At 49.8% G+C, this 14592-nt stretch overlaps 2 protein-coding genes and 2 non-coding genes across 4 annotated transcripts in view; 3 read left to right on the top strand and 1 right to left on the bottom strand.

Moving 5' to 3' along the window:
* NRDE2 (NRDE-2, necessary for RNA interference, domain containing) overlaps nucleotides 1-1053 on the top strand; it is a 36985-nt gene extending 35932 nt beyond the window's left edge. Inside the window, exons 13-14 of the mRNA XM_090271288.1 lie at nucleotides 16-87; nucleotides 589-1053. Coding sequence (XP_090127414.1) covers nucleotides 16-87; nucleotides 589-714 — 198 coding nt within the window. The 3' untranslated portion in view covers nucleotides 715-1053. The remainder of the gene's footprint in view (nucleotides 1-15; nucleotides 88-588) is intronic.
* A 1245-nt stretch (nucleotides 1054-2298) lies between these two features.
* Nucleotides 2299-14592, bottom strand: PSMC1 (proteasome 26S subunit, ATPase 1). The gene is made up of 11 exons (XM_090271287.1): nucleotides 14561-14592; nucleotides 11663-11716; nucleotides 10446-10542; nucleotides 8180-8304; nucleotides 7768-7953; nucleotides 7465-7593; nucleotides 6347-6443; nucleotides 4846-5035; nucleotides 4270-4421; nucleotides 3591-3745; nucleotides 2299-2623 (listed from the first exon to the last, which is right to left on the bottom strand). Exons 1-11 carry the CDS (start codon nucleotides 14561-14563, stop codon nucleotides 2489-2491), a joined length of 1323 nt encoding a protein of 440 aa, XP_090127413.1. The 5' UTR covers nucleotides 14564-14592; the 3' UTR covers nucleotides 2299-2488.
* Nucleotides 10698-10818, top strand: LOC150017157 (small nucleolar RNA SNORA32). Its single transcript, XR_016510301.1, has one exon. It is a non-coding gene; the product is annotated as a small nucleolar RNA SNORA32 (small nucleolar RNA).
* On the top strand, nucleotides 11087-11211 carry LOC150017156 (small nucleolar RNA SNORA25). Its single transcript, XR_016510342.1, has one exon. It is a non-coding gene; the product is annotated as a small nucleolar RNA SNORA25 (small nucleolar RNA).

Raw genomic sequence — 14592 nt, 5'->3', positions numbered from 1 at the left:
TCCCCCCCACCTCAGGTTTCCTTAGGAAATAAAGAAAGGAGCAAAGGTGTGTTCTACAAAGCACTTCAGCACTGTCCTTGGGCAAAGGTAAGCTCTAAAGATCATGCCATCCCCAGATTCCAAGCACCTTCCTGCCTAGTCAGCCACCCAGTGCCTGCCCGGCCTGTGCCTGTCCCCAGAGAGGGCACATCCCAGGCTTTTCTTGGTAGAACTGTGCCCTGTGGGGCTGAGCCGAGGGACATGTTTGAGTCTCTGCGGCGGAGCTGGGGTTCCTGGCGAGTGTTGCTGTGGGCTGCTGGTTTCCCACGTTTGCCCCGAGTTCAGCCCAGGAGCTGCAGGCACTGGGACCTAGGTCCCACGGTGGCCTTGCAGAGCCCGGGACAGATACTCAGAAATCAAGCTGAGGGTGACCACACTGTGTGGCGACAGCCTCTGGTCCCACTTGGAGCTGGCTCCCTTTCGCTGTGCCCTTCCTGAGGCCTGCCCAGGAGCGGCCGAGCAAGTCAGGACCGCGACGGGGCGGCAGGGTCAGGCTTGCTGGGCCTGGCAGCAGCTGGCTGACCAGGGCGCGGGCTCTCCCGGCCGCAGGTGCTGTACATGGACGCTGTGGAGTACTTCCCCGACGCGATGCAGGAGATCCTGGACCTGATGACCGAGAAGGAGCTCCGGGTGCGCCTGCCCGTGGAGGAGCTGGAGCTCCTGCTTGAGGACTAGAGACCCTGGGGGATGGGGCCACACCTCCGAGGCTGTCGCCTGTCCCGCGGGAGCCAGGATGAGCAGGAGGAGATGGTGATACGTGCGTGTGAGCATGTGTGTCACACCTTTTAGTTTTTTGCCAGACAATGTGTGTCTGGCTTCTCACCTTTTGCACGTTTCAGATGTGCAAATGACACCAAAGCTCGTTTTACATATTATATATGTGAATCTGTGCATACATGTACATAGGCAAGAATCAGGTCACATGACTAACGGAACCTTTTGTGGTTGGTGTGGCGTTTGTTCCACCCCTCTGCCCAGCCAGCGCCAGCCCCGCCACGGTGAAGGTGCCCGCCCGGCTGGCACGTGGTGGTCCTTGCCAAGCCTTTGGGGTTTTGCAGTCAGGAAAAGAAAGGACTGGCCGCTCACACTGGGACCTCCTCCCCTGGGGCTGGTTAGTAGGAGCAGATTTTGCCCTTATTTTCAGACCAGAGTAGAGGGGAGTCATTTAAAACTTGGTCCTGCCGGCATCAGGTGTATTTAGTTTCTTGTCACTCCCTAAGCCTTACTCGGTGGGGCCTCCACCTGTGGACTGGCAGCATCGCCTGGGGGCGCGTCAGACATGCAGGCTTTGCCCCAGCTCTGCCCAGGCAGAATCTGCACGAGCACAGACCCCCCGGGGACTTGTGTGCACGTGAGTGTGCAAAGCGCTGCCTGAAGAAGTGAGGGCAGCCTGCCAGCCGCCACCACCTGCCGCTCCTCCCCCCCAGACCCACCCCTGCCCGTGGGAGGTGCCAGCGGCACACTTCCCTGGGCTGTGCAGCAGCGAAGAGGCGGAGACCCAGCCTGGCCACGTCCTCATTTGGATTTCTGAGGGTTGTCCAGCTTCTCTGGTTTTTAAAAATCATCTACACTCGCTGAAGAATACTTTCTTTTGGCAACGCTCCCAGAAAAGCCAGTGTTGCGGAGTAGGATTTTGGCTAGGAACAGATGGCTCTTGGGTTGGGGAAGGAGGCAGCCTGGCTGAAGCACAGTCCCGGGCAGTGCCCAGAGCACACAGGACGCTTGCCAGCCACGCAGACACTTGCTGCCCCACTTAATGGATTTAAGACTAAACTGTTCAGAAAGGAAATGTGTAAGAATTAGAGAAAAGGGGGAGAAGCTCTGGCGTTTTTAAAGGCTCTTGAGAAGGATGTGGTTTCTGAACCCAAGGACAAAGGAGGCAGGGCTGGTAAGATTGTTCACCCTGACCTTTTGAGATTTTTCAGGAAACCGCACGCAGTCAGCAGTACCAGTACTTTCTTGGCCCCAGAACCCACAGCTCCACGGCCTCCCAGAAAGGAAAGCTCCATTTCCTCCTGAAGCCGCAGCCGTGTGAACGCAGCCTCTGTTGCTAAACTACCAGGCACGGTTGGCGTGTGGTTCCCATCAGTTCTTGTTCAGTAGCTGCGGGTGTGCAGCGCCACCGCCAGCTCTGGGGGTGTGACGTGGGGGCAACAGGTATGGCAGTCTGCACTCCTGTGATCGCCCAGCAGCTTCCCTGGCACCCAGCCCACCCACTGGTGCTGCCGAGCGGCGGGCGTGGAGGCTCCAGGAGCAGGATGAGAACGAGCACGCTTTATTGGGAAGGGAGCCCTGCACGATGGGCACCGCACACGTGATGCTCGGAAAGGTACACAGCGCACAGGACGCGCTGCCCATGGAGACCGACTGGAGCGGGGCTCCTCTGGGCAGCTTCCCAGCCTCCTCCCTCCGAGCGGTCGGGCACGCCCAACCGTTTTCTTGAAGTTTGCTAGAGATAGAGCCCCTCCGGGGTGCCCTCTTGTTTCTTATAGAGAACATTTTCTTTTGACTTTTTGAAGTCTTCATTTGTTACTTTCATTCTACGTTCTCTCAAGGCCATCAGACCAGCTTCTGTACAGATTGCCTGTGAGGAAGAGCAGGATGTTCAGAAAGTGAAATACTTTATTTTTATCTTTACAACTCAGAGAGCTCTTCTGAAATAAGGCATAAGACACTAGATTTTTAAAAATGCGTTAAGCATCCTAATTATATTTGCAAAGGATCTGAGGGGGCTTAGACTGGAGTAACTGAGGAAGAGGACTGGCCAGGAAGTAGGGCCCTAGACTAGTCCTGGCTCAGGGGCTAACCAGCTCTGTGGCCTGGCAGCGCCTCTTATTAAAGGGAGTACATTTCTAAGATACAGATGACATTATACTCGGAAATCTAGAGGCAACAGAGTGTATATCCATCTCAGTTATCTATAGTTATAAGAAAACGTATTCTAGTTAAATACTGTAAGTTTCAATATAGTATTCATTTTTAATATATTTATCTTTTCAATAATTACTTGCCAAAAAATAAAACAAAACAAGAACCCATGCGATATGATGTGATAAAAACCCAATCCTGGCACTGAAGTTTCTATTTGGTTGTGGCTATATTTCAAATGGTTTAACAGAAAAGTAAGTGTGTGCATAGAAAAATAAAACAAACAGGTAAAATACTAACATTGGTAAATCGAAATGATGGGTATGTGGGTGTTTACTATTGTTGCAACTTTCCTAAAGGCTTGAAAATGTTCAAAGTGAAAAAAGTTGGTGCAAAATTAAATTTGTTTTAAAGTGAAGAGACTAATCTAGTTCTACAGATGCCAAGGACATGCAGCTCAGCACAGGCAGCAGCATGAAAAGGCCCCACGTCCGCCATCCCATCCCCTCCCGACCACGGAGCATCATTCACACCTCACAGACACCCAGGTCTTCCCATGAAAAGCAGGATGTGCCCATGTTCGGTGCTGGCTGGCCTCCTACACTCTGGTCACCTGGGAAGAAATGCCTCCCTCCCATACAGGCGTGATAAAGCCAAGAGCTACAGCCAGCCTAGCTTCTCACCTTGATGTCAGCGCCGGAGAGGTCATCCTTTGCCATGATCAAGTCGTCCAGCGTCACGTCGTCAGCCAGCGTCATCCTGCTTGTGTGGATCTGAAAGATGCGCTTCTTGGTCTTTTCATCGGGCAGGGGGAACTCGATCTTCCTGTCAATGCGGCCTGCAGGTGAGAGGTTTTCAGTGGTGGCCCTGGGGCAGCCCCAGGCTCTGCCCGGCTCAGAGAGGGGCCTGAGCCCACCTCCACGCACGGTTTCAGTGTCCTTTGGGAAGGAGGTCCAAATCTTAAAAAGCGAACATTCATCTTTGTGGTCTCTAAGTTTGTATGTTTGGATTCATCTATTTAAAAGAAATCTTCTCTGCTACCTTCAGAAACAAATATAAGGAGCAGTTCCTGGACAGCACATTTAGTGCAAAAGGACGGAAAACAGTAAACTAGCTACTGCTTCTTTTGGTGCTAAATGAGGTAAAAAAGGACTTAAAACTATCATATGAATTATTTCTTCAGGAAAAAGTTCTTGAGACTTAAAAGGAAGTATTTGGAAAAGAAAACATCACATAAGATTGGAACGCAAAGAGCCAGCTGCACAGACTAAATCACGCTCTCGTCTGTAATCTCAAGGGGACACAGTAACACACACACACAGAAACACTGATTCTCCGTAATGAAACAAAAGCAAACCTGACCTGGTCTGATAAGTGCCGGATCCAAAGTTTCTATTCGGTTTGTGGCCATGATAACTTTTACGTCCCCTCTTGAATCAAATCCATCCAACTGGTTCAGCAGTTCCAGCATCGTTCGCTGGATCTCCCTCTCACCCCCGGAGTTTGAGTCATACCTTTGGGAAAGGAAAGAGGAGGAACGAAGCTCCGATTGGTCTGCTAGAAGGTGTTGCAATGAAACACCTCCTCGTGCTCGTATCACCCCATGTCCCGCCCTCCTCAGCAGCCACGTCATGTGTGTCTTTTCTCTGTAGTGCTTTCCATGCCCCCAGTCAGATCATTTATCCTGTCTCAGGCTTGGTGTCCCCCAGGCCGACTGAGCTCCTTGAGGGCAGAGACCTGTGTTCAGGGCTATGTCCCCAGAGTCTAGATGGTGCTTGGAGAGCAGGGCCTCAAGCACCCACAGGGCCAGACACAGTCGGGACGGTGGCCGAACAAGGTGCCGGCCATACAGGGAGAGCCCTACGCTCGTTCATCGTCAGAGGAGAGCTACGTGGTTTTCACCTCTGGAGGGTACAAAACAGGTAAAAGAAAGTCTACCTTTTAGTCCCAATGGCATCGATTTCATCAATAAACACGATGGACGGTGCATGCTCTTCAGCAACTCGAAACAGCTCCCGAACGAGCTTGGGCCCGTCCCCGAGGTACTTCTGAATGAGCTCGGAGCCAACCACTCTCAAGAAAGTGGCCGAGGTTTGGTTTGCAACTGCTTTGGCTAATAAGGTTTTACCTATTTTAGGTTGAAAAAGATGAAAAGGGGGAAAAACGTCAAGTGGTGCTTTAACTTACAAACCCAGTCATTACTCCCTTAAATGGACATTAGAAACGGGCCGAGTCCTATGAGGAAAAGACATGCCACCACTCAGATGTCTTCACATTCCGCTCCCTCCGGTGTGGGCGACCCCCAGCACGGACCCTCTTGCGTACATGCTTTTAGGTCACTCAGACGACCCCTCTTCCTCTGTAATTCACGCAGCAGTGGGCTGCTAAGTCCTGGACAGCACAACGTGCACAGGCGAGTTTATGGCCCAGCGAACCGAAGGCGTGTGTTTTTACCTTCGTGCATTTATTCACCCAATAGTACATTTGGACGAAGCTGGTCTGAACAGCACAGGGTATCTCTTCAGCCATGGTCTCCACCATGGCTCTCATGTGTGACCACACTCCAGACGGATCTTCAGGGATGGGACCAGACATCAGTATTTTTTTCAGTTCCCAAGGTGATTTCCATGTTCAGCCAAGGTTTTATTTTTTCTTACAAACTTTTTTAACTGACTCACATCTAGTGTGTTGGAGTAGAAGAGGTCGTGGGAATGTAAATGTCTCACACTGAGCAGGTGGGTATTTCTGGGAGCAGTGCCTACTCTTGTTTGTTGTAACCCCTACGATTGTTTGTACCACACCAGCCCTGTGCAGTCTACAATTTCAGGCCTAAGTTCAGTTTCACAGTGCATCTTTTTTTTTTTTTAAAGAGAAACATTGACCTGGCTGGTGTGCCTCAGTGGATTGAGCGTCTGCCTGTGAACCAAGTGTCACTGGTTCAATTCCCAGTCAGGGCACATGACTAGGTTGCCCATCAGGTCCCCAGTTGGGAGCGCGTGTGAGAGGCAACCACATAGTGATGTTTCTCTCCCTCTCTTTCTCCCTCCCTCTCTCTAAGAATAAACAAATTATTTTTTTAAAAAGAGAGACATTGCTTTGTGTTTCACTTACTTATACATTCATTGGCTTTTTCTTTTATATGCCTTCACCTGGGATTGAACCCACAACCCCACTGTATCTGGATGAAACTAACCAACTGAGCGAGCCAGTCAGGGCCTCTTAGTCCGCCTGTTATACAGATAAATACATTTTTTTATGTAATAGGTGTTTTCCAGAGGAGACGCTTATTCAAAAATTCCAAAATGTTGCTTAGAGCACCATGTTCTAAACTCAAGACTGGTGGCATGCTCCCCCAACAGGTAAGTACTTGTAACTCACTAATGCTGCTGTTCAAGAGATGGGCTGAGCGCCTGGGAAGTGTCAGACACAGCACACGTACCTGTGCCAGGTGGACCGTAGAGGATGACCCCCTTAGGGGGCTTTATACCCATCTCTTCATAATATTCAGGATGAGTAAGAGGGAGTTCCACAGATTCCTGCAGAAAACAAATAGTAAAAATGAAAGGCTTTCTTACTGAAACCACCGTCAGATTCAGGAACTGGCACCAGGAGTATGTCTTACTTTCAACAAAAATAAGCTTAAGTTTCAGTTACTCTCTTTAGAAGCGAGTTGCCTGATGTCACTAGCAGCAGGACATAGTGAAGAGGACATTTGTCCTCCTGGTGTTCCCAGCACCCCCCCTTCCTAATAGCACCCCGTTTCCCGCTCACTTTCTCGTAGAAGTCAGCCTTGAACAGCCTGTAAGTACTTCCTCAGCAAACGGAACTTAAAAATGCTAAGGTTCACCCTTTCCAGACTGTACTACAGACAGGAGCTGGCAAGATTTTCTGATTCCTGTCCCCATCCAGGGTCGCCAGTAGAGACCTAGAGACCTGTGACAACTCTGACTTCTCTATAGATGAAAGAACCTACAAAGGACTGGCCCACAGCCATCCTGCACGGCCACTTCCCCCAGGACCTGGGCAAAGTGTTCCACCACTACCGCACACATCACTGCCGAGTTAACACAGTGGGGACATCATATATTCACACAGGGAATTATTAAACTTTCCATATAAAAGTACTAAGCTGCAGCTGCTGCAAGAATGCAGTCAAACCTCGGTTCTCATGTCTTGGTTTCTGACCAATTCAATTCTTGATCAAGTTCATGAAAAAATGCCTTGGTTGTAACAAAACTCCAGGTCACGCTGATACCTGTGTGATTGTTACACACCTTTCAGAAAAGGAGATTGGGTTTTCGAAGAAATCGGTCCTCAAACATTTTCCAGAACAGATTAAGTTCGAGAACCGAGGTTCCACTGCAACACAGGATGTGTGATTTTTATGACCTAACTCAGGATTCACAAATACATAACTCCACAGCTGGCAAGCTCCAAGTTAGTGACAAATCTGATCAATGAAGAGAACAAAACACGCAGAACAACTCCAAGTACCCTAACTAAGACGGCCGTAAGAAACCCGAGGTCTAAAAGCCCAGCACTGGTTCCCAGACGCACCTTAATTTCCTGAATTTGGTTGTCCAGCCCCCCGATGTCAGCATAGGTCTCCTGTGGGGCCTTCTCCACCTTCATCACTGTGACCAAAGGATCCGTGTCATCCATCAGCACCCCTATCACGGCATGCACCTAACGGGGAACATCACACTTTAACCCAGGGACGGGAGGATCACACACTTCATTACGACCAAGCGATGCCAGTCATAGGTTTTGTTTGTGGAAGGCTTACTTCTACAGGGGTGGGGTGGGGGGTGGACAGACAGACCTAAGAGCAGAGAAATCTTTTTCTGAGACTCAGCTCACCTTGTGGTTGAGCAGGACGGAGCAGCCTGGTTCCAGCAGGTCCTTGTCCACGAATGAGAGGATGCTGACGTAGTGTTCTGAGCCCACAGATGTAGACACAATGGCATGATTGTCATCAATGATCTCTTCCAAGGTTCCTACCGACATCGGGGTTCCCCTCAGATCATCCACCTTTGATCGTTCTTCCTATGGCAGAGCATGCCGAGAAGGAAAAGCAGATTAGACCTAAAAAGCAGATGATGTTGAGTGTTCACTAGATTTATAAAGCAGCTGGTGCTTTTAAAAGGCAGTTAATAATGATTCATAAAACCCTAGAAGGTCCAACTGCTTGAATTTCACTTATTCATTGGCAGTTTTAGGGCCTAAGTAGAACTCAGTTTGTAAAAATGGAAAGTTATAATTCCTCATTTACCTCTTGCTTTTCTTCTAAAGGCTTCATTTGTTCCTGATTTCTAATGAATTCTTCCTCCATGAGAAGATAGTCTTTAATTCTCTCTAACTTCAATAATTTTAACCGGCACTGAGTGTGAGGGGTCACTGTAATTTAAAAAAAATAAAGTTTTATTATACTTGAAGCTTGAAGTTGGCAATTCAGTTTATTCTTTTTTTTAAGAGTTTATTTATTTATTTTTAGAGGGAAAGGGAAGGAGGGAGAGAAACATCAATGTGTGGTTGCTTCCGCTGTGCCCCCAACTGGGGACCTGGCCCGCAACCCAGGCATGTGCCCTGACTGGGAATTGAACCGATGACCCTTTGGTTCGCAGGCCAGTGCTCAATCCACTGAGCCACACCAGCCAGGGCTGTTTATTCTTAAGAAAAAAGTTAAGACTTAAAATAAGCTTAGTTGGACAGACTGAACAGTTACAAGTTTGGTGACCCTAATTAAGCAGGTGCCTAAATGCAAAGGGGACAGGATTTCAGCAGTCATAAGCTAGCCTGTGAAAATAGGGATGAGGTCTAAGACCCAACAGCTCATGTGCAATGAACATGCTAACTGAATGGTGTGTGTGTGTGTGTATGTATGTGATAAAAAAGTCATAGACCCCAAAGATAGTTTGCTTTGGCTTATTCTTCCCCATACTGCGGATAAAAATGTGTCCATATGCCGTTCAGCCAGTACCCTCGCTGCACACCAGCTGTAAGACACTCTCCACCTGTAGGACTATGAAATGTTAGGGATATTAACAGGGCAAACTTTTTCCACACTCTTCTGTGCTGTTTCTTTTGGCTTGACTTTTATGCTATACAGGATTTTTAACATTTATATAGATAAACCTGTCAATCTTTTCTTTTGTGGTACAGGAGTCCCTCTCTGTATCGCGGTTCACTTATTGTGGCCTCACTGTATCGTGGGATTTTAAAAAATATTATATTTATTTATCACAGATTTTTCGCTATATTGCGGGACTTTGCAGTACTGTATACGTATGTTATTAAGGTTACGTAGGTTTAAGAGTGTAGAATATGTTTTAAGGACATAAGTAGTGCTTATAAAAGTGTGGAAAAGGTTAATAAGGAAGTGGGAAAGGTTAATAAGGACTGGGAACGGTTTATAAGTGTGTGGGAAGGGTTTATAAAGCCTTAAAATGTATATAAATACTAAAATAAAAGTAAGGTTCCTACTTCGCGGATTTTCACCTATTGCAGGGGGGTCTAGAACGTCATACCCGTGGTAAGAGAGGGAATACTGTATTGGGTTTCTTGACTTTTTCAAAAGGTCTCTTCTCCCCTAAGGTTCATAAATTTGTTCCTGAATTTTCATTACTTACTTTCATATGTATATTTATAACCTATCTGGCAAAAAGCAAGGGATCTATTTTCATTTTCTTTCAATAGCAAATAAAGGATGCCAGCCATTTACATTAAATAACCCATCCTCTTTCCACAGAACTAAAATGTCACCTTGAACATAAATTATCCATGTAATCTGACTCCGGAGGTTTTTGCACTTTCTGTGCTCTTCTGGTGACCTGACGATCTCTTTATTAATACTGTATTGATTCATTACAGTAGATTAATGGCACATTTTTTATTGTGTGACTTCTTTCTTAAGCCAGAAATATTTTAAAAATTATTTCATCCAAGCAGGAAGGGACTTGTTAAGATAGTGAGTGAGGGGGGAGGCGTGTGAGCTGAAGCCGAAAGGGGCGGGAAGCAGGCAGCCGCGGGAAGAACACGCTGGAGCGGAGGGCAAGGCCTCGACGTGCAGGAGAGTCAAGAGCACAGGCTGTGAGTGACCAGCAATGGATGCGGCAGGGCCGAGGACGGACACGTGGGCTGGGGTGCGTTCCCGGGTTTGAGTTTTACTCTCTGCAGGAAGCCAGTGAGAACTGTTATGTTCAGGCACCACATCATGTGAATTCCAACACCACAGGATGTGAAATAAATGCCTAAGTTACTCAAGCTCAGCCTGTGTTTTCCAATCTAAAACTGTACTTTTAATATAGTAAAGGAATTGGTTAAGGTTTCTGTAGAGGAACTGGTTATAGTTTCGAAGGTGAGACTATTAAAACCAAAACAGCTTTTATTCCTTCGTAGAGGAAGGCCGCACCAAGAGTTAGAAAGAACAGAGTCACGGAGCTAGAGCTTCACCCACACCCCGATTTCCCGTCTACACGCTACATACGCAGTCGATTCCCCCAGGGATCAAAGACGACAAGGAAGAACAGTGTTATTACCCAGTGGCAGTTTGCTGGCAGCATCTGGTCCCTTGGTTTTCTTCTTCTTTTTCCCCACTCTAGTTGGTACGGGAGGTTCATATTTCTTTTTCTTGTCCTTGAGTTTTCAGAACAGCAGGGGGAAAACAATCACACATCACATTAAAACACAAGCTTATCTCTGTAGGACTATTGTCTATTTCCAGATGATGTAATTTTCCCTATCTTTTTAGGTTGCTATTAAAAACCGTCCTTAAAAAAACCTAACTAGGATGGTCATTAGCAAGGCTTTTAGAGTGCAGTTTCTCATCTGCCGTGGACATGACCACCAAGCATTTTCCCACTAGGTTTTCTTTCAGCTACGTTGCTAGCTTTCAGCCTATTGGGAACATCTTATTAACCCTAGATCAGCACTGTCCAATGTAAATATAACACTGTATGTGACTTTATAATAGCCATTGGTAATCGGTGAGATTTTTACAGTAGCTGTCTTAAGATTTCTGGAGTCCTCCAGTTGTCCTCTGTCTAGCTGATCCTTTGCTAGTGACCAAACAGTTTGTGATCACATGCTCGTCTCTATTCTTGTTATATAGGACTGACTGTCATGGCAACTGGATTGAGCAAAAAAGGTATGTACACATTAAAAAAAGATAATAATTTAAAGGTCATTTCAAAAAGAGCTTATGGGACCAAAGTCAGGAGCTCTTAACACTGTGACCTGATTGAAGTTCTCCATAGGATGTAACAGACATTCAATAGTGCTGTGTTTTTCTGAGGAGCTATAAGATTTAAAAACAAAACAAAAAAAGCTAGGTTTACATTCCTGTCATTTTAATATGTGAATGTAATTGATTTTGCTTTTTATAATAAAGAATAAATAGCAAGGTTAGAACTCAGAGTTGTGTGCCAAAGTTTGAGTTGATATAATTTGAGACAATTCTTCACATTTCAGGATATTAAACACTACTAAAATGAAAGCAAATTACTTTAACACTTCTGTAATGTGTAATTGCTTTTACACATTTAAAATCATTAATTCATAAACACCTATTTGACAGGTCAATAATCTTTTTAAAACCACATAAAAGGTACTGACTGTATTTGTAGGCCAGGCTGGTTAAATAACTACAGGGTCGTTTATTTTGCATTTTAAGATTCATGAATCCCAAAGAACCCAGCGGAGATCTACAACATTCCCCACTATTTGCTCACATCACTAATACATCTGGCTTATTTACCTTGTCATCCTTCTTGCCACCTCCAGGACCGTGACCCCCACTCTGACTTTGACCCTGCGGGTGGGGGTGGGAAGAGGTATAAATTCAGAACCTGATCACTTCAAAAGAATATCCTTCTTATTTTCCCGAGAGTCTAAGAGACTAGCGTGCCCCCCCCCCCATTTTAACATTTCTGAACTCGATATGTACTTGTCGTCAACGGGCACATGGGCTGGTAGAATTTTTCCTGAAAAGCTGTTAGCTGCACGGTGGCACATCTTGTAATTGATTGCATCTTAAACCAAGAACAACTATCGACAAACAGATATAATTAATGTATCACCATGAGGCCAAGACTCTAAACCATCCCCGCTTCTTGAGGGAAAGGTATGGATTGGAATTCTTTAATATAAAAAGACCCGACTGAGGCCAGCAGGACTGTATTTTGTGAAATTAGGCCATGAAAGGCGAAGTCATTTTCCCTTTTCAACAAGGACTTATTAATCATTCACTCCTTACTAAGATAACATCAAGATCCAGACTTCCCTTTTAACAGCAAATCACAAACCCGCCCTCACGCCTGGGGTCCTCAGGCAGCCCCCCCCCCCGAAAAGCTGAATCACCTTAAGGTATCAAGAACGTAAGTGTCTTAATAACAAGCTTCAGCGGGATTCTGATTTTAAAAGACCCTTTAGTTACAGAATAATGCTTAACCCAGAGCAACGTCTTAGAAATGAGAGCATTTTAAACAAATAATAGTGAACTTGACGAGGGGGTGGGGGCGGCTTCTCCGTCCCCCCCACCCCAAGTCCCTTCTGCACAGGCGCCGCTAGGTTAATACACCGCCGGCACCGGAGAGGGTCCAAGTCACAGGCACACCCCACGTGCGGCTTCCTCACACCTTGTGCTTCGCTCCGAAGGTAAACGAGGGCTCAGAAATTCCGGGAACCCGCTGGACCGCAAGGGGCTGTCCCAGTTACAGGCCTGTGACAGAGCCTGACAGCCGCTGAGGAGGGCTGCGTGTTGGTGGGGCGCTCGCCCCGCGCCCAGGCCTGTGCCAGACACTGTCCTTCACTGTCCCCGACCCCACACCACCCTTCAAGGCTGGGTTCACCACTGCCGCTTTCCAGGTGAGGAACTACAGCCAGCCCGCGGCCCTGGCTGCGCCCAGGCGTGACATCCGACCCATCACCAGCAGGCGAGGCGACCTGGGCCGGTCAGCGCGTCCCTGAGCCTTGGGGTCCTTGGCTGGGAAGCACGGGGTTCCGGTGGGTAAGAAACGCCAGGGTCAGGGCTCTAACTGCCGGCCTGGCTGCAAACCTGGGCGCGGGAACAACTCCCTGCCGCCCTCGGATCTTAGCTGGACTCAGCCTCCCAACCGAGACCCCCACGTCCAGCTTCTCCTCCCCCCACCCCCACCCCCCCAATCCGGCTTTTGCTTCTAAACCAAACAGCGGAGCCTTCAATCCTCCCGAAGAGCCTTCGGCTGCGCCCCAGCATCACGGTGCGGCGCCCGGTCACCAGCCCAGCGGTCCCGTCCCTGCCACCGCGGCTGCAGGCTCGTCTCCTTCTCAGGGGAACCTGCTCCCGACCCACAGCCCTGCCCACCGCGGACGCCCTCCCGCACAGACCCCGCGCTTCGTTCCGGCCGGGTCATCTTACACGCCGCTTCCCAGTCTCAGCGGCCTGAGCCCGTGCTACAGGCCACGTAACACGCCGAACACCCTCGGGGTGTCTTCCCTCAGTTCTCGCAGGCACCGCGGGGCCGGCACCATCACCGCCTCCCAGCCACACACCAGAAATCTAAAGCCCGGAGAAGGAACGCGCATCGTCGCAAAGCGCGCCAGAGACGCGGCCGGCAGCCACCACGCGCGGGCCCACGGGCCACCAGGACTCCGCCGTCCGCGCCCAACACGGCGAAGGTGCTAGGAAACAATGACGGGATCTCAGCGTCCTCCTCGGCCGAGCGAGGACAAGAGTTACCTGCAGACACTGCTGGGAGGAATAATGAGAAAACAATGGAAAAGTCCCCGGCGCCTGCTGAGAACAGCACCCCGAAGTCCTCCTAAGGCCCCTCCGGCTCTGCGGGCCGGCCTTGCTGTACCCCGCCCCGGCGCGGCAGCCCCTCTTCCTTCGGGGGGGTGACAGGCGACCCCCTCACCGTGTTCGGCTCTGCGCTCCCATCCCCGCGCCACGGAGGGCCCCCGCTGCTGCCCCGTGTAGAACAGCCGCCCGCCCCGCCCCGCCCCACGCTTTCCCGGGCGACAGCCTCACGGCCGCGGCCACTCCATCTCTCTCCCTCCGACGCCACACGGTTCCTTTCTGGTTTTCGCGGCCTGATCTAGGACGCAAGCCCCGCGAGGGCCGACCCCGACGGCCGCGCTCGGCCCCTACACCCTCAGCGCCCACAAAGAGCGGCCGCTCAACGTGCATTTGCCTGGTGACCCGCAGAATAACCGCCAGCTGCTTATTATTATCATCGCTAATGCAGCCCGGGGCCTTGCCCGCTGCCTTCCACCGGGGTCCTAGAGGCGCCGGTCTCCGAGGCCGCCTTCAAATGCCCCGCGCTCCCGTGCTCGGCGCCAACGAACCCCTCCCCCCGAGAGGCGCAGGAAGGAGAGTCCGTCCCGGTTCCTCGGCGTGGCCCCCGCTGAAACAACCCGCGCCGGTCTGCAGAGCTCACTCGCCCGCAGCCCCAGTGGCCGCCCGGGGCACCCCCTGCGCCGCGCCCGGGTCCCAGGCTCCCCCGGGCAAGCCTGCGGTCGGCCACGGCCCGCCGTAGATCTTGAACACCGTCTCCCGGGGCCTCCCGGGGAAGCGGGCAGGCAGAGTGCCTCGGGCAGCCACCTCGTCCCTTCGTTTCGGGCCGCTTGAACCTCGTTACACCGCGACCACCGACCAAAACCCTTAGTCACTCACCATCTTGATTCGGCTGCCGGAGCCGTCGTTGC

The sequence above is a fragment of the Furipterus horrens genome, unplaced genomic scaffold, assembly GCF_987537825.1.
Source record: "Furipterus horrens unplaced genomic scaffold, mFurHor1.1.pri manual_scaffold_3, whole genome shotgun sequence".
NCBI lineage: Eukaryota > Metazoa > Chordata > Mammalia > Chiroptera > Furipteridae > Furipterus > Furipterus horrens.
Note: the sequence above shows the minus strand (reverse complement) of the source record. Positions and strands in the feature narration are given on the sequence as shown.